General features: G+C 43.0%; 1 protein-coding gene across 1 annotated transcript in view; it reads right to left on the bottom strand.

Moving 5' to 3' along the window:
- Window positions 1-13,963: 13,963 nt before the first annotated feature.
- The window catches only part of eif3ha (eukaryotic translation initiation factor 3, subunit H, a), a 45,846-nt gene continuing 36,305 nt past the window's right edge, over window positions 13,964-23,504 (bottom strand). Inside the window, exons 6-8 of the mRNA XM_066678029.1 lie at window positions 22,217-22,337; window positions 16,239-16,371; window positions 13,964-14,232 (exon numbers count right to left, since the gene is read on the bottom strand). Of these exons, the coding sequence (XP_066534126.1) occupies window positions 14,135-14,232; window positions 16,239-16,371; window positions 22,217-22,337 (352 nt within the window). The 3' untranslated portion in view covers window positions 13,964-14,134. The remainder of the gene's footprint in view (window positions 14,233-16,238; window positions 16,372-22,216; window positions 22,338-23,504) is intronic.

The raw sequence follows: 23,504 nt of genomic DNA, 5'->3' as shown, positions 1-23,504 counted from the left end.
CTTGGAGGAGACCTCGAGGTAGGCCAAGGGCTCCCTGGAGGGATTATATCTCCCAGCTTGTCTGGGAATGCCTGGAGATGGATCCCCATATGGATCTAGAAGGTGTTGCAAAGGATGGAGTTGCCCGGAGTTCTTTGCTGGCTCTGTTGTCACCACGACCAAGACTTGAACAATGAGGAAAAGAAGATGAATTTGCTGGTACCCAACTGGGCTGCTCATATGAGCCCCACATGGGTGTGTTGGTCGGTTAGGGTTTTCCTATAAAGTGGTCAGTGTGTGTATATTAGGTAGTAAGAAGAACAGGGTTGTAAAAGAGTATTGGATGTTGTAATTGCATCACTACTGGCAAATCCATAAGAAATTGCTCGTGTTTATGGCCATTGATCTAAGGGATGCAAATGCAGCAATAATATAAGCGCTGCTTTATCCGCATCTTTCGGTCTTAAGGCTTAAATCCATGTCCATCCTCATGTTCATTTGTATTGTTGGTGTTTTATTGCTATGGCAACCACCACTTTTATCCGAAAGGGGATTCTGTCGAGGGGGGCGAAAACAAGCCGCAAAATACCATCTTTGAACTTTGAGTCATGGCTGGCTGTTATTAATATTCCCCCTCAAACTAAAGAGCTGATAAATCTCACGCTAAGCTCAGAAAGGATTAACCTGGAGGGGGAAAAGGAGTGTTTTTCTCTGGCGTTTTTATATTAAAGTGTGGAATTAGCTGAAATTATATGTTGACCACCAGGGGCTAGTGATCATTTCAACCATGGACAGATGATCATGGACAAGGCATGAATAGAAACCTATACACTTTAGGAAAGTTCATTCAAATTCAAGGTAGCATTTCTTAGGAATCCTTTCAAAACAAAATAATGACCTCCTTGTTTCTACATTCAATGTCTAGTTTATCAGCTCTACCAACCAAGCAGGAGCACTGTGCAGTTCTACAAGTAAACTGTAGTCCATTGTCTAGGGCCTTCAGAGGACCACCACAGAGTAGGTCAAATCTGGGAGCCAACAGAATAGACAGTGAGTGTCGAAACAAGAAGGTCATTTCAGGAAACGGTTTCACTCTTGTTTTATAAAGTTTAACGCTGGATAACATCTAACCAAATACATTTAAAAAGCATGAGTACAGGAATCAAAGGAAGCCGTCCCAATGTCCCTTAAGAGGGCCCACTTCACTCAGCCGTGGCGTTCTCAGCAGGACCACCACGAGAACTTTCACTTTCAGCATGGCAACATAAGGTGAGGAGGAAACTAAATCAAAGTGAGGAAGCCTCTCCGAGTGCGATTTGACCAAATGCCTAATTGGCTTATTTCAATATCCAATTGGGCCTGCTTTTTTAACAGCACGGGTTGCCAGATCCCAGCAGAAATCCAAAGGAAAAGACATCTAATGTGCTTCTGATTTACACTGTACGACAAGTTTTGTAGACACTCCTTACTATTACACATAGCTTGGATAATCTTCAGATCCTCATAGCAATGTTCCAATATCTAGTTTGAATTCTCTCCAAAAGGGCATAAGCTCTTATTGCAGTTAAGGGGCAGGGGAGGGCGGTGGGGAGACAGGTTGGCAAACAGTATATATGTAATGAATGGCTTTTTGGCTTTGTAAAACAGGCTCAGCATTTCTTGGCCCATTTCATGACTGCCCTTCTTTTCTTCAACCGGATCGGAGGTGTTTGATGGGTGTTTTTTAATATAAAATTTGTATGCATTTGTGATTCTGTTTATGCAATCATTCGCAAAGGCAGCCAGCGCTGAAAGCGAGTGGGCACTTTATTAGTTACGCCTCCCATTCCCATAAAGCACTGCTTAGTCAGTGACGCCCCGAAGACAATGCTGTCTAAGTGGGTGGGCTTCGTGCCTAAGGCCCGGGTGCATGAGCAATTCAGCGAGAGAACACTGGTTCGTGTATTTGATGAGGAGGGAGTCTTAATTTCCTGCTCTAGTAACGAACTCTGCTAATTATAGCCTACGTAAGATTCGAAAGTCAATTCGGAACGTGTCTGGGGTTTTGAAGATTAGAAAACTCGTTGACAGCTTTTGAAACTAGATTTGAAATACAATTCCCATTTCTGGAAATATTGGGACATTTTGTACAATGCAATAAAAACTTTTTAATTTAAATTTAATTTAATTTAAAAAAATTTAATTTAGCTGCCAAAAGCGCAAAGAGGATTTCCAAAGTTGTTACTGACCAACTTGATTATGTTTTGTAAATATAAAGACATTTAAACACACTGTAAAAAAGTTGGGACAGAGTTAAAGTTCATAGAAAATACAGGTTCCACTGTTTTAATACTTGTACTATAGGTAGGAGGGTATAAAAGGTGTACAAGGAGCATCCACCAAAGGCTCGGCTCTCTGTGGCACAGAGGGTGTGTGCCTCATAACTTTGTGCCAAACTTTATGAGGAAACTGTCAAAGTGTTTTCAAAAAGAACATTCCTCAATTCAAGACCGTAGAGCGGTCTTTTGACATCTAATGCACAAAATATTGTGGCATATTTAGGAAATCTGGTAAAGTCTCGGTACGTAGATTCGCAGCTATAGAGTGCATGTTCCTGTGGTCTGGATCTAGTGTCCAATAGTGTCCACAGACTGTTCAGCAGTTCAGGGTCCTGTACTGAAAAGGAATAGGGAAAAAAATTCCACTCACACAGCGATTAGTCTCCTTAGTTCCCAAACACTTATAGAGTCATTATAATTAAAGGTGATGTAGCACAGCAGGAAGCCTGCCACTGACCCGACTCTTTTGTTGTGGGCTGCAAGCATCAAACTCTAATTTTTTATATTTTCCAAATAAATTTGAGTTTTTCAGTGACATTAAAAATATTTGCTTTTTGATTTGTTTTTAAATAAAGTGTAGAAAGTCCATTTATTTTATTTTCATTTTTTGTATATTTTATGATAGACTTATTCTAAATTATTTAAAATGTATTTCCTGTATTTAAAGCATTTTAAGCTGCTATATTTATTTAAATTGCTTCATAAATAGTTTATTATTCATTCATTCATAGTCTGTAAGCGTTTATTCAGTTCAGGGTCAGTTGGTCCGGTGCCTGCCTGGAATCATGGTGTGCAAGGCAGGAACACACCCTGGAGGTGGCACCAGTTCTTCACAGGGTGACACACACTCACACATTCACTCACACTCACACTTCTGAGTCACCAATCCACCTACCAATGTGTTTTTGGACCGTGGGATGAAACTGGAGGAAACCCACACAGACACAGAGAGAACACACCACACTCCTCACAGACAGTCACCCGGAGGATACCCACACAGAGACAGAGAGAACACACCACACTCCTCACAGACAGTCACCCGGAGGATACCCACGCAGACACAGAGAGAACACACCACACTCCTCACAGACAGTCACCCGAAGGATACCCACACAGACACAGAGAGAACACACCACACTCCTCACAAACAGTCACCCGGAGGAAACCCACACAGACACAGGGAGAACACACCACACTCCTCACAAACAGTCACCCGGAGGAAACCCACGCAGACACAGGGAGAACACACCACACTCCTCACAGACAGTCACCCGGAGAGGGACTTGAACTCATAACCTCCAGGTCCCTGGAGCTGTGTGACTGCGACACTAACCTGCTGCACCACTGTGTCATCCTTTAGTCTATCATTATTATTATTTTTGTTACTGTTGTTATTATATTCATGTGTTTGCTTGGTCAGACATCTGTTTTCCAGAGGAAATGTTGGATGAGGAGTGGTTTCATAAAGATCAGTTCTGTATAAGTTTCTTTTTCGTTCTACTGTCCTTCATCATTTAAACTTTTCCAAAGCCACAGGGGACCTGTCGATATTAAAACGAAGCCGCCGATATTCAAATTCCATTATGTGTAAAAGCAGGGCATAGGTACAGAGGTGCTCTTGAGCCGTTTCTGTTGTTTCCTCTCACTTCCTAACCACACGGCTGCCATGGCAACAACCGCCGTGGCCTGTAATCATGCCATTAATATCGAGTCTGCTGCTATTAGAGCGAGCAGCCACCTGAAAGGGAAAGACCTTGATTCCGATGCTTCAGGGATGCTCCAAAAAATAATCAGACTGTGTTCTTTAGGGTTCTCCAGTCTAGAACTGATTGCAGCTCTTGTAGGAGTGACGCTGATACATGGAGGGTGGAGATTGATCATCACTGATGAGTTGGGGCCTGCTTTAGTGGTTGTGATTTTACATTAGCTTTTGTCACCTAGTGGTGATTGGAATGATCTTTTTTCATTTTATATTCTGTGTTGTCTATGTTTATGGAAACACAAAGTCATATTTCCCAGGATGTGCAGTTTTAAACAGTATTTTTAAAAGGTTATTCTCACAGGGCCTTCCAAAGTCATCATAGGTTGTGATTGAGGCTTCACTGTTCCTCACAGACAGCCACCCAGAGGAAACCCACGCAGACACAGGGAGAACACACCACACTCCCCACAGACAGCCACCCAGAGGAAACCCACGCAGACACAGGGAGAACACACCACACTCCCCACAGACAGTCACCCGGAGGAAACCCACGCAGACACAGGGAGAACACACCACACTCCCCACAGACAGTCACCCGGAGGAAACCCACGCAGACACAGGGAGTACACACCACACTCCTCACAGACAGTCATCCGGAGGAAACCCACGCAGACACAGGGAGAACACACCACACTCCTCACAGACAGTCACCCGGAGGAAACCCACGCAGACACAGGGAGAACACACCACACTCCTCACAGACAGTCACCCGGAGGAAACCCACGCAGACACAGGGAGAACACACCACACTCCCCACAGACAGTCACCCGGAGGAAACCCACGCAGACACAGGGAGAACACACCACACTCCTCACAGACAGTCACCCGGAGGAAACCCACGCAGACACAGGGAGAACACACCACACTCCTCACAGTCACCCGGAGGAAACCCACGCAGACACAGGGAGAACACACCACACTACTCACAGACAATCACCTGGAGGAAACCCACGCAGACACAGGGAAAACACACCACACTCCTCACAGACAGTCACCCGGAGGAAACGCATGCAGATACAGGGAGAACACACCACACTCCTCACAGACAGTCACCCGGAGGAAACCCACGCAGACACAGGGAGAACACACCACACTCCTCACAGACAGTCAACCGGAGCGGGAATCAAACCCACAACTTCCAGGTCCCTGGAGCTGTGTGACTGCGACACTACCTGTTGCGCCACCGTGCTGCAATAATAATCAGATATGCGTCATATTTAAGGGCGGTGGGAGTGAGATTTGCAACAGAGATTTGAAACAGATTTGATTCACTTCAGCATGGTAATGTGAAAGTAGCCTATATTTTCAGATATGAATCTTCTGAACAGGGGAGTAGAATTCGGAGACTGTAACAAACTTAAATAAATTAAACCTATAATTTGATCAGGAGAGCTCAAGCATTTATACAAACCTGTACAGAGTGATGAGTTTGCATGCAAAACTTGGCCTGACCCTGACCCTACTCCCAGGTATGACCCTAGTCCGAACCCTACCCTTATAATCATACGGGCAAACGTGTCTTACATGATGCAGGTGTGTTATCGGGTCATTGGCTGTAGCCTCTTAAATAGAAAAAGGGTCTAATATTAATGTTAATCAGAGCTGAAATAGCAAGTTGTTGCTATGGCAGCGACGAAATTAAGAAACTTAAGGAAAGTAACGTCTTGAAATGTGAATATCAGCAGGTTTCACCTCCTGCAGCTTCCGAGGCACTCAGTTTCCGTCTGGAGCCAGGTTTTTTCAGGAAAGTTGTGTATTACCCTGAGATTTCTCCATTAACTGCGTTAATTACTGAAATGCACCTCAGGAATTTGCCATTTTACCAGAAACGCCTGATATATGCTGTATATAGGTGCACTTTGTAGGTGTATATACAAATATCTCTCTCGGTCTGTCTCTGCTTCTCTCTCTCTCTCTTACGCCCCTTTGGCTTTGCATTTGTATGCGTAGACCATCGCGTAGAGATAATCATAAATAATAAAATAAGTGCCATTGCTGATTTGTTATAAACCCAGGGTGATTTATTCCACACGATAGATACTCGGGTGGATAAATGAACAGATCAAAGGAAGTCATCCACACGTGACAGACACTTCCACACTGTGTTGCCAGATTGAGACCCTCTCTGCACAGTAGGGCTGCTTTTTTTCTTTTTTCTTAAGATAACATTCATAAATTGCATGATGTAATCATGCAACAAAACTTTAATACTGTCTCGTCACGGCCAAACATTTATCACAATATCGACAGACATAATATTCATTGAGGCCATTTCATTATTAAACGCATTGACCATCCCTTGACATTTGCCCTTATTGGAAATCCACCTAAGAGCCTCATAAGCCTTGAATGTAGTAGAGATATTGGATATTACTGATTGTATGGTACAGATACCGGTTGTTCTTGTGGTACCAGTCATTTGGAAGCAACATACAGATATACAGTCTAGGGTTCAAATTCTTTTAGCTCTAAAATGGTGGGGCTGGAAGCTATCAAACCAATCCGGTGGTCCGGCTCCTGGCAACAAACCCCAAACCCAATCATAGCAAAAGCTCCAACTGAAAATCAGATTTTCTTCGAGATTAGCTGCTAACGCTATAAAATGAGGTCTACCACCGTGTCCACATCTCACAGCTGGACAGTGTGTTACAGCTGGAGAGGGCTGGTGTTTTCTTTAGGTATTTTTTAATTTTTTCTATGCATCTTCTTTCCTTTCTTTGTATCTTTCTCTCTCTCCTCCCTTCTGTATTTTTGCTTCTACTTTGTCCATCTTCTATTCTGTTTTTCATTCTTTCAGTGTTGGTCATTTCCTCTTTTATTGTTAACATCCATGTCTTTTCTCTTTCTTGCTTTCTTCATGTCCTCCTTTCTTCTCGTTGAGAAGTGGTCTTTTCTCTCAGTTCGGGAGAGTGAAGGTCGACGGAGGAAGAGAGTAATTTCAGCTCTGAAAACTGTCTGAGAATTTATTCTCCATGTCTGAGGTAAGCAACGGTGAAATCACTGACACTCTGGGAGAATATACAGGCTATTGGCCTTGAGCGAATTCCTCAGGCTTCAAGGTTAAACACGGAGGGGAGTGGAAACACACCTACGCGCATCTCAAATGCACCTTACACACACCTGCAGCATGTCCTGAGACAAATATTTCATAAGACATCAGGGCACTTCATACAACTGTAACGGTTATATTCCCCTCTTTCTGGAACTTGGCATTGAGCAATGGACCGCCAATGAGATCTCAGGGACTAAGCTTATCTCATATGTTCCAAACCTTGTAAACCTTGGTGTTTTTAGAGCAAAATATGCTGCCATCAAGATGATGTCTTTTGTTGGGAAGTCCATGGTTATTTCAGCAAGGCAATGCCAAGCTTCATTGTGTATCTGTCTCCTATGGTGCCTCATGAAAAGATGAATCAAGGAAAGATGACCACAGACTTTAGCAGCTGAAATCTTGTATCATGTCAGAATGTGCAAAACAATTAGTATCCTCGGTTCCCAAAGGATTAAGCAGTGTAATTAAAAAGTGTGATGTAACAGTGGTGAACAACTTCTTTGGAGTGAGTTACATGTGTTTGTACCTATAAATATACAATTTGTTTGGCGAACATACTGGACATTTTGGTTTCTTTGTGCATTTGTCAGTTCAACAAAGCTTAAAGAGAATTAAAATATTTCAGATTCTTGTTTTTATTGCATTTTACAGACTGTTCTGTCATTTCTGGAAATGGGGTTTATATGTTTTTTTTCTTCACTGGTCTTAGCACTGGCAGTGTGCCTGCTTGTTTAAAAAACACTGCCAAGCTCAAGCCGTCATCCCTGCTCCACACGTAATCTGTGGTACCCGTGTTGTGAAGAAGTGGAAGGCGGTCAGTTGTGAAGTCTGGTCAATCACTGCTTTATCCTTGCTTCTTGACACCTGCTGCTGCCCGTTCCCATTCCTCAGGTGGACAACATGACGCTCGTCATAATTATCCCTGACAGCTCAGGTCAGCCCATGTCAGAGGACTTTTATGGCAGCACTCGTGGTGCTCGTGCAGCCTTGCATAAATTGTCTCGAGCACCTTGACAGGCCACAAACACCTGTTCCCAACTGTCATAAGTCAGGACGGCCTGATGACAGCTTGTTTGCGATAGACCTCAGAGGACGATTTATGCCGAATGCTGATTCCTCAGAGACGGCTCCCGGAACTACGTGGGCTGGCAGTTGAAATTTTTTGCTTCTTGCTTTTTTTGGCTTTGCTTGCGTAATTAGCAACAAATTAAGAGCCTGCACATCTTGGTTGACGAACACTAGGAGTCCCAAAATTGCAGGTTTCTGAAGCTGTGCTTTTAGCTTTTCGCTCTCTAATCTACACCCCCCCACCCCCTCCACCAGCCCTTACAACTGTATGCTTATCCTCCATCTTTCCAATCTTTTTGTTTTTCTAGCATCACACAAATCCGTCATTCATCATATCCTCCCACACCTTTGCTGAATCAATATTTTCTTCAGGTTTTAAGGATTTACAAGATTACTTTTGCAAGGGGGCGGAGGGTGGTGACGGCGGTGGTGAGGGGGGGGGGGGGGGATAGTACTTCGCCACTTGCACAGCATTCAGAATCTGCTGTTGCCATGGTAATTTTAGCTAAGGATGGTGGAAAAAAAAACACAGAAGTGTCATGACTTAACAGCAAGATAACTCGTTTCATTTTATTAAGCCGGAGGATTTTCCATCATAGCTGACAACCTGATCTTCAGCATCGCCGCCACAGCTGCTGCCGTTTGTAATCACTGTGGTGTGTTTCAATGGGCCGTGGAAATACACACTCCCCCACCCCCAGACCACACGCAGAGAGAGGGCACATTCGGATCCTTTGAGCTGAGCAGAGGGGGATGGCTAGCCTTCGCAAATAAGACACCTCCGGGGCAAACCTAGACACGGCTCAGCCACTGATCAAGGACATGGAAGAACACTAAGCCTCTGATGTTCTACACACAAAATGTCAAGGGATGTTTCGGTTATAAATCATCTATGCTCTGACGTGTAGCGATCCAGGGACTCAGTTTGGGGGCACGGAAAGATTCTCAAAGTTATAGCAAAGGTCTTATGGACTGATTTCTGGAAAACTGTGTGTGAACCAAAATATTAAAGCTGCTCACTTGGTGAGATAGTCACAAGATATGATTACTCTGGCTGTGGCAAACCTAGGTTCCCCCAAGTGTCAATCCATGCGGGAAGTGGACCAGGAAAGTAGATGAAGTCGGCCAGACCAGGGCCAGAATAAATATGCTATCTGTGCTGGGATCAATACGGAATCACTGCTTGTTGTAAGGAATCCTTGTAGAAAAGTCCAACAGCGTACCTTAAAGGTTACATTACAATCACTAACTTAGAGAAAAAGGGCATATTTGTACCTCTTTGTACTGAAAAAGTCTTGGGTGTTTTAGGTGTTACATGGAATCATTTAGTCTTCACAGGTTTTCCACCTTAGGGAACTTCAAGTGTTTATGACTCTACACAGTCTGAAAAACACTTTGCCTACAGAAGCCTTGGGCTATTTATAGGGTGTAAGCTTTTCTTCAAAACAAAGTGTAATATATTTGTCATGGAAAATGGTACAACCATGTTTCCTGAGTTTTCAAATACCTAAAGGTATTAAAGACAAACTTTGAATATACCACCACTGTGACTGTTGAGTGCCCATCTTTCAGAGAGTATATCATCCTCAAGAGGTGTTAAATTGTTTATGCAAATACAACACAGGATGCCAGGATTCTTTATGGAAATGAAACGTATGGAAATGACTGGCATTATGACCAAAATAACAGCGTAGGATTCTTTTTTTTTTCTACACAGCAGCTGCATGTCCCAATCTGGGAAAATAAAACCATCAAAGAACCAAAGGGAAGACTTGGAATGAAATCCATTTCCGTTAGTTTACATTAAATGTTAAGAACATCTAGGCCTGCTTTTGCAAATGCACAATTGTGGCATTCTTTTTTGACAGCAATGAAACATAGGCTTTTATGCACATAGACAAGTGATCAATTCAATCTCCTAGGTGAGCACATAGCTCATCTCCTGGAGGGACTCCCTGCTGCTGAGTCTTGTCCCGACCTGCAGGTGCAACACACCTGCTCCAGCTAATCAAGGCCTTCTGGTTCATCTGAATAACAGAACAGGAAGTGTTAGATTGGATCGAAACTCAGCAGGAGGCTGGCACTCCAGGAGCTTGGCTGGAGATGCCTCACTCCTGGAAATCTCATGCCAGAAAATGTATCTTTGTACACTAGGTCCAAACTTCAGTAGACACTAATAATTAGGAAGTTCAGATACTTTCTGTACATACTGCATGTACACCGACTTTCAGCTGGTACATTCTTCAATTAAAAGCAAGATACGATGCTCTGGAGCAGTTGCACATGAACCTAAGGGCCAATAGAAGCACAAAGACAAATAAACGAAGCTCTGTATGCCAGAGAAATTGGGTTCTGTGGAGTGGAAAATCATGTGGGACGCCATACCTGACCTTACTAATGATCTCATGGCAGAATGCCATAAAATTCTCACAGTAATGTCCCCATGTATAATCTCTTAAGTCTTCCCAAGAGTTTAGAAGCTGTTACTGCAGCCAAGTATAAGGAAAATTGGATCCCTGAAGAGTGCCAGAAAACAAGACAGGCTAAATCACATGAAACCAGATTCTTCTGGAAGGTGCAAGCTACAGGAGTCCAGGGCGCCATGCTGTTACATGTCAACAGTGCTGGGCAGGGGTGGCAGCTGATGAAGGGGAGAATGTTGTGGCACACAATACGGCTGCTACCCATTGAAGGACGTCTGAATGGTATGGCTTATCTGAACACTGCTGCTGACCATCACCATGCCTTCAAGGCCACAGTTTATCTACACTTGAATGGACACTTCCAGCAAAGATAACACACTCTGTCACAAGGCAGGTGTCTGAATGCTTCCAGGAACACGATGGCGAGTTTTCATTGCTTCAGCGGCCCTGCACAGTCCCCGGATCTCAACGCTTGCAAGCGCCTTTGGGATGAGATTGAAAGGGTGCTCGCAGCAAGCCTGCACAACTAGCCAATTTACAGTAAGTGCAATCCGTTGCAATTCCTCATGGCATAAAAGATGCCCCCAGCATCTTGTAGATCCTGGACTATGCCCCCAGCATCTTTTAGAATCCCAATTCAGGGAGACCATGCTATTCTGAAGGCCAATGAAGATGCAGTACACTGCTAGATAGGTGTACCTAGTTAGAGATATTATAAAGGAGAAGAGGCTCACTGCTGAAAAGAAATAAATGGGAAAGCTTGTATTGCTCAACGAGGCATCTGTGTGCAGAGATGGGAACAGCATGCACTCTTAGCTCTTAGAGGTGACATGCATTTTCGGCTTTCTGTACCAAGATGACCACTGACTTTCCTTTAAGGACTTTGACCTAGTAAACTTGTCGACACTTTCTTTGACCACTGTGCAATTCTAAGTTTATCCAACTGTTCTAAATTGCATGCGATACTAATATGAAGACGCCCAGGGTGTAAATATTTGACTGGTTTGGTCTTAGATGCCCACTGATTGCAGGACTGACGTTGGCTCGTGGCAGGATTCAAACATCGATTCCATCTAAGACTCTCACTGATCTGGGAGCAATGTCCAGTTCATGGGGAAGTCATATGGCTATCTATATATACACACACATGACCTGACCCTCAAGTGCAGTGGTCACTGCTCCCAAAGCAGCGGTCACCCTGAGACAGCGCCGTTAAAAGCACAGCTTGTGTCTCAGTGTTGATGAGTCAAGCTCCCTTTCTTCTGGTTGTCACAGATCACAGAGTGCTCATAATTAATCCCCCTTCCCTGTGAGGGGTGACTTCACCAAAGCCTCTGAGTCACCGCTTCATAGCAGAGATGGAATTTAACGTGAGAGGGCAACCAGGAATGGGAGACAGTTAACCAGGGAAAAAAACCAACACAACAAATTATTTCCGCAGAGAGAGAGAGAGAATGAATTACAGCTTCCAGAGGGAAAACGTCAATATAAAAGGAGGGCTATCGTACTGTCTGTGCTGTGCAGAACGTTCAATTATTTCACTGCAGCAAGAACAAAAAGGTTTTCATTTCACAATCTCTAATGACTTCTAATCCAGGATTCTATGAAATTTACTCCGAAAGAAACTGAATCCCAACATTAAATAATAAAATCGCATGGACTCTTTAAATCAAACGCATTTCAGGTCCCTAAAGAAACATTTAGGGCTGCAACAGGTATTTACTACAGGTTTTACTTCATCTCAGGTTGCTGTCTGTGAGCTTGGTGTGTTTTCCCTGTGTCTGTGTGGGTTTCTGCTGGGTGCTTAGGCTTCCTCCCACAGTCCAAAAGTGCACATTGTTAAACTGTCCACAGGTGTGAGTGACTATGGGAATGTGTTTCCCTATCCAGGGTGTTTCTGCCTTGCTTCCAGCAAAGTGACTACGGACCACCAGGATGATCGGGATGAAGAGGTTACAGATGGTGAATGAATGAATTTATACCCTGGTTGGAAAAAGAGATTTGAGTAAAGATCTCGCTAAAGTTCTAAAGAACCTTCACATAGTTTAAAGGTTTTATACCAGTCCTTCCTTAACCTTCCGAACTAAGGTTCTTCATATGTTTGCAAAGCCTTTAAGTTAAAATCAGGAATCACCAGACAGACCTCATTCTGGTCCAAATTCACAACAATTAGAGACAGACCATAAAATGTGGACTGTCTGGAGGTCCCTGAGGACTGGTCTGAGGACCACTGCTCAAAGAGCCATGGCACAAAGAACCCTATGTGGCAACTTTTGGTTATAGGAGTGTAGATAAAGTCTTGAGGGTATTGTTCCAGTTTTCAGTTTTGTGAAAAACTTCATATTGATTTCTGTGCATTGCAGCTTTGAAATTCCCAGTGGACCACAGTTTCTGGAACAAGACTCGCCACTGGCCTGCTGTAAAACAGCGATTAGAACCATGTCGGCCACTGAAGGCGGGGGGCATAATTGTTTGTGATTGAAACTGATTTGACAGCTTCATTAGGAAGTGCTGATAAGGAAAAGGTTCAGGCAGCGCCAGCAAAGCGTGGAGGCGAGGGTGGGGGGTACGGGACTGTGAACTGTTGCATTACCACTGTCACGACTTTGGAGATTCTGGGAGTCTGGTTATGTGCAAAACTGATTTCCAATCAGGTGCTGATTCATGAGTAGCTGCTCCTTGTGCCAGCCTTACAATTGCCACGGAAGCTTCATCTTAAAGCCCTTTCAGGCACAAAAGAGGGGCTATTTTTTGAGATACCTCAACGGATAATGTTCAGGCTATGCTTCATTCATACATGAAGTCTTTTAATGGTGTTTTACAGGAATGCAGAACTTGAAAATCCCAGTACAAGGCGTTCCCTCTGGCAAAGAAATTATTTCTTTAAATGATGTGCCAAAACACAACGAGATGAACGTTTTATTCATGCATTTATTCGCCTATTGTAACTGCTTCATTCCAATCAGAGTCATGACGGGTATGGAGACTACACTGAACCATTGGTCCAGGACCTCGAGACCCTGGAGATGTGTAGCAGCTACAAAACCTTCAGCGCTGTGTGACTGGAAGTGTACGTTTGAAGTCCCTAATGATGCCCCAGCCCCCCTGTTACTAGGAAATGTATGAAATGTTTTCCAGCTGTTTAACATTTTGAAGTATAAATCACGGCGCTTTGTTCTTGTGATAAATAGGTGGGCCTCAATCTGCAGCTGTAACACTCATTACGACGGCATACGTAAAAACAGATGCCAAAGAATAAACGATGGAACAAAACAACTGTTGCTTAAAGACCTAAGGCCCTGGCGCAGCCATACCTGAGCAGATGGAGAGAAATCAGCAAAAGAAAACACAGAAGCAGGCAGCACATGTTTTATTACCAATGCAACGGTTACAACAATGGATACCACTTTCTACAAGGTCAGCGCGACTGTGCCTTCATTCGTGCTCGGGAGATTAGGTGAGGCATTGGGTTTTGGCAGTGCACGCTTGTCAGGGTGGGTTTTAATTGAGCTCTCATTCCTCCGACTGCACTTTAGCTGCTCTGCTCCTGGAGTGCTTCAGCCATGAACAGCTTGCCGAGGTTCTGCGAAGTGAACTCCTTCACGTTCTGACAGTAGTTGTTGATTTGTCCTTGTGAGGGGAAACAAAAACATACATGCAAATATAAATCATGGCTGGATGACTGTTTAAAATCTGCAGTGTCATTTTCAGGAGAGGATTTTTTTTCCCTCTCATCTGTCTGTGTGTGTGTGTGTGTGTTTCTGTATAATTGGAGGAAATTCAATCAAGACTCCTTTGGAACTTCCCCAAGGAAAAGCAAAGTACAAGTGGCTATGCCAGGATTTGCCATCTGAATTGGAATCCAAGGATTAAATCCCATAAGGCAAAATATATATAGCTGCGAGCGGCAATTAAGGGAGCCAAACACTCAAAGAAGTGGCCTCTGCTGGAAACAGTGCAGCAGATGGTACAGTTGTTCGGTCCAAGCTCAAACAGTTAGAGTTAGGTTTAATTTATACACTTCTTTTACATGTCGCACATTCAAAAGAAGAACTGACCAATTCTGGGGCCATTTTGTAGCTGGTTCTTTTTTCCACCAGCTTGAAGCTGCTGGAACAGTTGTAATAAGCAGTTAGCTGCTTGCATCTCATTTTGGTCATCATCTCTATCACTCTAAAGTGTATCGTTTGGCTAATTAGATACTTTGCTTGCTAGTTAGCTTAACATATTGGCTGACACAAAACAACAAATGCAAATGTTAATGTGTACAAGCTTGTGTGGAATCAAGCAAAGCTTGATTTTTTTCTTTGTCGGGTGGGATAGGTTAATAAGTACGATTGCTAGTAACAATTATACTAGCTTCTCGTTTAACAGTTAACCACAGTGAGGTTTATGGAGAAATTCTAACAAATGCCATTCAACACATCAATGTTCAAGTTCACATTAAGGGCCTTGGAGACTTTGCCTCAACCGGAGAGTAAAGATTTTGCTGTCGTTGGTTGCAAGAGTGCAAAGACTTTAACAGGCACCAGTAATAAAAACTGGGCCCCTTGGGCATGCCATAGCAATGGTCAATTTAAATCCCTGATCCCAAAGGTTCCAGTACTTTGTGTGGTGTAATAAAGCTTGTAAGGTCAAATATTTAACAACAAGGAAAATCACACAGCCTGACTGCTGACTCTAAAGCGTTCCTTATTTTGTTTCTTCTTTACCCGAGAGGATTACTAAGTGTTTACCGCCTTTAAAGAGCTTTGCTCGTGTGGCCGCTTCTCGCAATCCCGTCTAAGTGTTACACATGTTCTGGCTTAGCGTCTTATCTTCCAGCTACGTAAATCTGCATTAGTCCACAGATGTTGAGTCGAGGTTTAAGCATTTTTTTTTTTTAAAGATTTTTCAACCTGGTAAATCAGAAATGTCAGACATCGCAGGTCAAACAAAACTATTTACCCAAAGGCCCTTATCAGTGTATGCAAATTTCAAAAGCTGGAGGAGGCCGAAGTTAGGACTGATTGAAAAGAGCAATCGTGCCCTGGTGGAAAAGTGGGTGCCGAAATGAGCAATCACGAACAGACCAACTATTTACAGAAGGTTTGATTAAATTCAAAGCAGCAGCTATAACACCTGACTATAATGTTGTGCAGCACATTTCATGAATAAACCATTAAATCACACTCTAAATATGATAGAACAGTTGTTGAAGACTTCAGCTACACTGACCTACATGGACGGCCCAGTACACTTTCCTATATGGATATGGAAAAGCACCATATTCCAAATGGTGCTCTCTAAACTCTCTTTAGGAAACACCTGCATTCACAAGCTCCTGCTGGTGTGGGTAGCCTCCGCTCTTTGAAAGACAAACACAAGAGCAACCAGCACAAATATATCTGCCCCTGGACTAATCTGCTGAAACATAATTTATATTTATTGATATTTAAAAGTAATTCTGAACTACAGCAATATATCCGGGAAATCTGGATTCCAGAATTCCTGCTTAATTACTGACAGAAGATTAATTGCCTTCAATCCACTATGACTCCTACATCTCCTCGCTGGAGGATGGACCTCCTGCTGGCTGTGGACGTTGATGTCAGATTGTGAGTGATTAACGGGTTTTAATCGGAGCTGAAAGGCACCTGAGATGAGGAGCGTGTCCATGCGAGACGGAGGAGGTGGAGGTTTGAACATCTTGCTTATGTCTTCCTCTGGCAGCGGCGGCTCACCCCGACTCTGACGCTGAGCGTTCTCCTGCTGCCTCCTCTGAACATACTGGAGAGAGAGAGAGAGAGAGAGAGAGAGAGAGAGAGAGGGGCGAGGGGGTGAGTGAATGGAAGAAAACAATCGAAAAGAGAGAAAGGACCATGGTGAAAAGAGGAATAGTAGAAAAGAGAGAGGGGGAGGTAACATACAGAAAGTGATTGAAAATTGAACGTAAGAGAGAGAGAGAGAGAGGAGAGAGGTTGATAGAAGGATATAGACAGAAATGGATTGAGATGGAAAAGAGTGAATCAGAGCAGGACAGAAGAAGAGAATGAGAGATGAAGAAAGAAGGGCAGAGACACAGAGAGAGAGAGAAATCAATTAAATAGTGAAAGACAGCAGTAACAGGCAGTGAGGATTTGTGGGGAATCCTGCTCAGCTGCTCTGCCTGCTCCAGTAACTGAGATCAGACACAAAAACGAGAACCACACACACAACATAATGCAATCTGATAGAGCAGCAGAGCAAAGATCAGACACACTCAGAGAACCAGACACAACATAACGAAGTCAGATAGAGCAGCAGGGCAAAGATCAGACACAATCAGAGAACCAGACACAACATAAACAGTCACACAGAGCAGGGGAACTGAGCTCACACAGACAGCGAGAACCAGACACCTGCCAAAGAACTGGGTTTTAAAGGTAAAATGTAAGTATAACTACACTTCCCATCAAATGCCCCTTAACTGCGGCCTTTAAAAATTCACTCACTGCTTATAAAGAAGCGGCAGCTGGCACAGCTGGGCTTATTGCCTCATAGTGCTCTTCAAAACGTAGACAGAAATATTAAAAGCTTTGTGCATATTCTCTATGTATATTTGAAGGGCAATGCATTGCATTCAATGGCCCTTTTAGCTAATACTTTTAAAATCTCACATAAAACTAACAAGGCTCTGTCATGTTTAAAGTATGAAGTGATTTATAAATATCACTTATTCTGGATTTTACTTACTGTATGCTTTATATCTGACACCCATCACTGATTAATTGTGAGCTACAGCTCACCAATTTAATTGAATGATTGTTGGATAACTTTATTTTTCAATAAAACCTTAAAAATCTTCAATAACGAAAGTCATTTTGTTATATTTCTGATTCACATTATGTCATCGGGTGACTGTCTGTGAGGAGTGTGGTGTGTTCTCTCTGTGTCTGCGTGGGTTTCCTCCGGGTGACTGTCTGTGACGAGTGTGGTGTGTTCTCTCTGTGTCTGCGTGGGTTTCCTCCGAGTGACTGTCTGTGAGGAGTGTGGTGTGTTCTCTCAGTGTCTGCGTGGGATTCCAGGTAGTCTCTGGACCCACCGCGACCCTGAACTGGATAAGCGGTTACAGATAATGAATGAATAATGAACATTATGTCATGGTCTTAAAACTTTGTGTCATAAATGGTAAAATTTTATGAAGGGAAAATAGCCTACAACAAAAGTTTTCCTAAAACAGCTTTTCTCAAATGTTCAATATCAATATTATATTTTTAAAATAAAAATGTAATTGTGTTCTATAAATTCTATGTTGTGGAATTTTATCTTAATATGCAAATGGCTCTAAATAACGATACGGAGCTGTTAAGTAGCCGTAACTCAAAAAAGAAAATAGACACACACAAAAATAAAACCTGCAATAGAACATTGATACTGTTTATCTGAACTAAGGTGGAGTAAGGTGCTGTTTGCTGTTTATTGCTGTTTCAATTTGTAGATGAAATGACTTGGACCGCAGGAAACAAAAAAATGCAACAAACTTCTAGGACTGAAATTTGCTCTGCTAATATCTCTGAAAACAAAAAAAGACAGAAAGAAAAATACACTATTACTTGTTCTCATAAAGTCCCATGCCTGATCTAAAACAAAACACTTGTGTGAACTCTACAACACATGCCCTGAAAGAGGCTACAGTCTATTACGCACGGCACAGTAAGTCGGTTTGTCTAGTTAGTGTTTTCTGAGGCAGTATTCTTTCTCAGTTGGCTTAGTTCTTGACTCAACTCAGAGCACACTGACAATTGTTCTTAACAAAGAGCTAGAGTCTGCTGGAGTGGAGGTTGGGTGGGGGCTATTATTAATTGATTAATACCAAGGAATCTGATTATAACTTTTGATAGCAATGCCCATTCCTGAACACTGACAAATTTGTTTAACCCTTGTTATGCATTTGTCTTCACAGTGATGTAAAGTTTATTTGTACACACCGACAGTGCTTCTATAGAAGCAATAACATCAAGAAACAACACACTGTCCTAACTGTGGGCGATAACAGCAGTTTCTAAGGGCTAGAGTAATAAACAAGTGGCAGAAAGGAGAGGGAGATTTAATTCCCGAGGTCCTGTTAACGTGACTTGCAATATGACCGCTGAGGATGCTGGTCATTTTCTGTTGAAATTGGAGGATATGATTTAAGATCGCATAGTGCCAACGCAGCATCAGGGCAGTTTGATCCTAAATGGTGATTGATGTGGCGTGTATGGTACACTGGGGGAGGGGAGAGGGAGGAGGGGGTGTGATTGATGTCGGAGGTAATTACTGAGGATTTTCGTTGTGCTTGATATAAGGGCCTTTGTGGCGACCTGAATACGGCCACATTGTCGGGGCCAGGCCTCGTTTGCTGCTCCGTTTGAAGCCAACCCTTAAATCTCTTTCAAAGGCCTTTTTTCTTTTTTTTTTTTCTTGCCCACCAGCCAAAACAGTACGACTAATAGCCTAATAAACACAGACAAAACGGCTCGGACGGACGGGTAATTTCCTGTACAAAAGTCGTGTTGGTGCTCTGCTGCATGTTGGACGGCGCAAATAGCACGATTGTGGCACGCCTAAGTGACTGCTTTATCATTAAACCACTGTGAATTCCCCATTGTATTCTGTCGCTCCTTTAATAAAGTGCAGTTAGCATGGCCTTCTGGCTTAGCCAGAGCTGACTGATACACAACGACAGTTCTCAAACTGGAGGGGGGGTCTCAAGGGGGGCCACGGAATAGAATTCCAAAGCCTATACGTTGGCTATTTTAGGTTTGTCTTTTTAAAACGTGCCTGTTTTTTCTCGTGATGCCACAGTCATCCATAATCAAGAGTCCAATAAAACAAAACTGTCCTCCCTCTCTCTCTCTGGGTGGATAGGACTAGCCTCTTTCACCCTAGCCAATGTGTCAACAGCACTAGACTGTTGTCCTCTGTTGGGCTTCAATGAAGGCACTGTTCAAAAAGACACTATGGTCTTTAAATATCTCCGAAAAAGCATGGGCTAGTCTTCACCCTCCCAGATTTACAGGGAACTGGCAACAACTAGAAATTTAAGATGTTATTAAAATGTTACTTTGTATATATAATAGGTCATTAGGCACCTGCTTAATGTGTAATGTCTTAGAAGGACACTATCCCAGTTTAGCGATAGCTGCAGACAAGTTTAGCAAAATTGACAAGGTCATAGCAAACCATGGTCCTCATTCATTAAGTGAGATTAATGACCGATGGGCAGGGGGTGGGCAGAGCAGTGTCAAGGCACAGTGGCACTTATTATCTACAAAGGGGGCCTTGGATTTAAAAGCTGGTGAACTGCTGCTCTAAGGCCCTCTGTGTGGATGTTAAGTGCCAACCTGGATCTAACCTGAGGTCATTCATTTCACTTAATGAGAACTGTCTTACCATAATCGTTCTACTTTGAACAACAACGTACTGTGACGGGTTGGCAAACTTGAATGTGTTCAAGTGGTCAAAGCAGTTTTAAGAAACTGCCAATATCTAAAACGTCCAAGCAAACGTGTGAACTGATGAAATCTGAGACTCTTTAGCACCGCCTTGTGTCCGGCAGTTTGAGGACCACAAATAGAGAAGGCTGAGACTGAGAAAGCTGAAGGCTTTGCTTTCTCTTGAGTGACGTCCCAGGATTCCAGCGCCACTGCAACACGCTCTTTCTGCTGAATGGAATACAAAAACAACATCCTCTTGACATTTCAGTTGCTATGCTAACTTATGTAACTATAGCATGGTTCAGATGCTGCCGCTGCTGCAAAAATAGAGACTTGGGAAGAAAAAAGAAAAGAAAATCTCCTGTTAACCTTGATCCTCTGAAACCCATGAGGCATTTGAAACTCCGCGTTCCGGATGGCATTGTCCTCGAAAGGCTAAATTCACACCTGGACAAACAGATGACTTGGCAGCGATGCTTTTTTAGACTTAAATTATTCGCCAATGCTTCCTCTTTATGGCTGTGAGCAACATCTTTTTTGCCACCCTCCCCAGGTACGTCTAAAACTGATATCTCCAAACTGCCAGAAGGCCAAGGCTTGTGTAAATGTCAGGGCTTCTTCTTCTTCTTCTCTTTTTTTTTGTTAGCCTCATTGTCACCGTGAACAAAAGGAGGAAATTTTGATTTTGAAGGAGGAGAAATACAGCCACGATTTAGGACGCCCTTGCGAAACCCCTGCTAACTGTTCATTGGCCTGCCTTATCTGCCGTAGACATGAAGGACGTAGACTGATTAAGGGATGAATAATTCACCGATGTATTAAAACCTCTAATGCTAGCAATGAACTACAAGAATAACAATGTCACAGTGCTGCAAAACTTTTTCAGTACCTGGTTTAGAGGCACCATGATCAAGATATTGTTGAACAAACATCATAATGGCGTCTATACGCCGTCTATAGGTCTTTATGCCCTAACTGGCATTTGACGAACATTATTAGGATGTTATTCATCCATTTCATACATGTTTCATCCTCGGTAAGAGCTTCATCCTGATCGTAGTGGGTCCGGAGCCTACCTGGAATCGTTGTGTGAAGGAAGGAACACAGCACGTCACACACAAACACCCTTAGGAAACATCACACACCTTACCATTGAACCTATTAGTGTCACTGAAACAAGACTGACTCTGCCATTCGGCTAAATGTGCTAACCTCCCTGTTTACATATTAGCTACTGAGCCCACAGGACTTAGATAGTACCAGCGTGAGCGTGAGATTTGGGCCAAACTCTTAAGAAAACGCTGGGACTGATATCAAAGGTGAAAACGTGAATCTAATTCTGATGCAACACTGTAACGAATCAGTTCTGAAATAGTACCCACTCACATGGGATGTGATGATGTTAGATGCTTCCTTTCGAGGATTTTCTTCGTAGGTCTAGTAGAATGTTCATGAAAACATTTTTTTTAGATGTTGATGTTCAGTGCTTTAATTTAATCTCTTAAAGTTTAGTCGTTTTTAAGGGAGACGCATCGGATTAGTATCGGCCAGCACCAAAGCTTTCAACAACTGGAAACTGAAAACGACAGCATTTTGTCTGCTGAGGATAAACTGTTTTTGGGAGAGAGGCATGATGCAATGAGAAACACACAAACACACACACGCAGACAGACGTAGAGAAACAAACAGAGACAGAAAGTAAATAACTATTTAGCATCTTTGCCTAAAGAGGCTTCTAAAAAACCAATGTGAAATCAAAGCAGAGACTACAGCAGCTGGCAGAGGGATGTGGAGAGGCTGCATAGAGACTGTCAGATAAACAGATACAAAGATACAAATAATTGTCTTCCAATATTCCAAGCTCTCTGTGCTGAAGCACAAGTAGAAATGACACAGCAGTTTTGAGAGGAGCCACTGTGACAAAGTGGTTCGGACAGAGTGACATGGCGCATCGACAGGAAGATGGCGTACGGATAGATTTTCGTGGATGACTACATTCATCTATAGCTAGGATTCTCTGGGGGCGTTTCAGTTTGCTACGTTTGGAATTGCCCCCCGGTTCCCCACTGAAGAGTATAAATCCCTGAAACCTGAAAACGCACCAGTAAATGTGTTCAGTTCCAACATGCCGGGAAAGGAAGAGGAGAGGGAAGTGTGTGTGTGGGGGTGGGTACCTGGTGTTTCTGCTGCTGTTGCTTGCTGTTGTTGCGGCAGTAGGTGTTGTACTTGACGATGTCCTGGCTCAGATCGTCCACTCGGTCCATCAGCAGCTGCATGCTCTTCTCCAGATGGTTGCTATGGTTGCAGATTGACACCCAGTTTAGTCAAAAACTAAAAGAGCTTAATAAATGCTTGAGTGAACATCCATGCATAATTGCCCCACAGCAATATCCTCTTCAATTAAAAAGACCCCAGCAGACAAAATTAAGATCTGGCTGATAAGAACTTTTGGCTGATTTGCTGGTTGAACGCTTCAAAGAGAACTCGACTCATGGCTCGGGGTGATGTCGGATGGCGACTAAAGAACGGCTAAAGACCTCCAAGCAGCCCTTGGCTTGGTTCCATATCCATCAATCCATCCTCCTCACAAATGTCACATAACGTAACCGACAGAATGAAATACTGAAAATGTCAGAGGACTTCCTGAAAATGTCGAGGCAGAGAATAAGCTCAGACCGGAGAATGTGAATTCAGTCATTTCACATGTTGAGCTACACTGCACATTATCATCAGTGTCTGAAAAACGTTATGTTGGTGGTTAATTCTGGTGCTGACAGGGTTAATGTCGACTGATGGAGGAAAGGTCAATATCTGGCAAGACCTAAGGTTTAACAGTAGATGGATGTGGGTTCAATATTTGGCAAACATACTTTTAATGACTTTTAATGTATTATTAACATCATAAATAACGCTTAATAAATAGCTTTTATACCAAGTATAACCCGATTAAAATGTTTTTTTTTTCTAAAGCCTACACTCCCGGTTTATTATGGTTTTTTCTAAAATTCCTCAGATTTGGCCAGTTTGAGCTACAGGAGCCTGTGGCGCACATTCTCCAGCTAAACACAATAACATTCGCCCATTACACACTTTCAAGCTTGGTGATTTTGGATCGGCACGTATGCTCCCCGGACCTCTTGGTATTTGCCTAGAAAGGAAAAGGGCATCGCTGTACACAGCAAGAGTGAAATTACATACTGAATACATTATCATTATCTACCTGACAATGGGGAGGCTGCGAAATTCTATGAGTGGGCTTATTAGACACACCGGGTCCTAGAACGCTTTGAATTACAAATGAAAGACTGACTGACTAGAAAGGAAGGTTTTTTTTTTTTGTAGCGTCCCGATTTGGACCAAGTAATGCGTCTCAAAGAATACCTCTACTTATGCCACAATTAGCCTACAGAACTGCCTATTCTAGAAATGTGCAACAAGCCAGAGTGAGTAAAACTCATTATA

Source organism: Hoplias malabaricus, chromosome 1, assembly GCF_029633855.1.
Source record: "Hoplias malabaricus isolate fHopMal1 chromosome 1, fHopMal1.hap1, whole genome shotgun sequence".
In the NCBI taxonomy this organism is placed as follows: Eukaryota; Metazoa; Chordata; class Actinopteri; order Characiformes; family Erythrinidae; genus Hoplias; species Hoplias malabaricus.
Note: the sequence above shows the minus strand (reverse complement) of the source record. Positions and strands in the feature narration are given on the sequence as shown.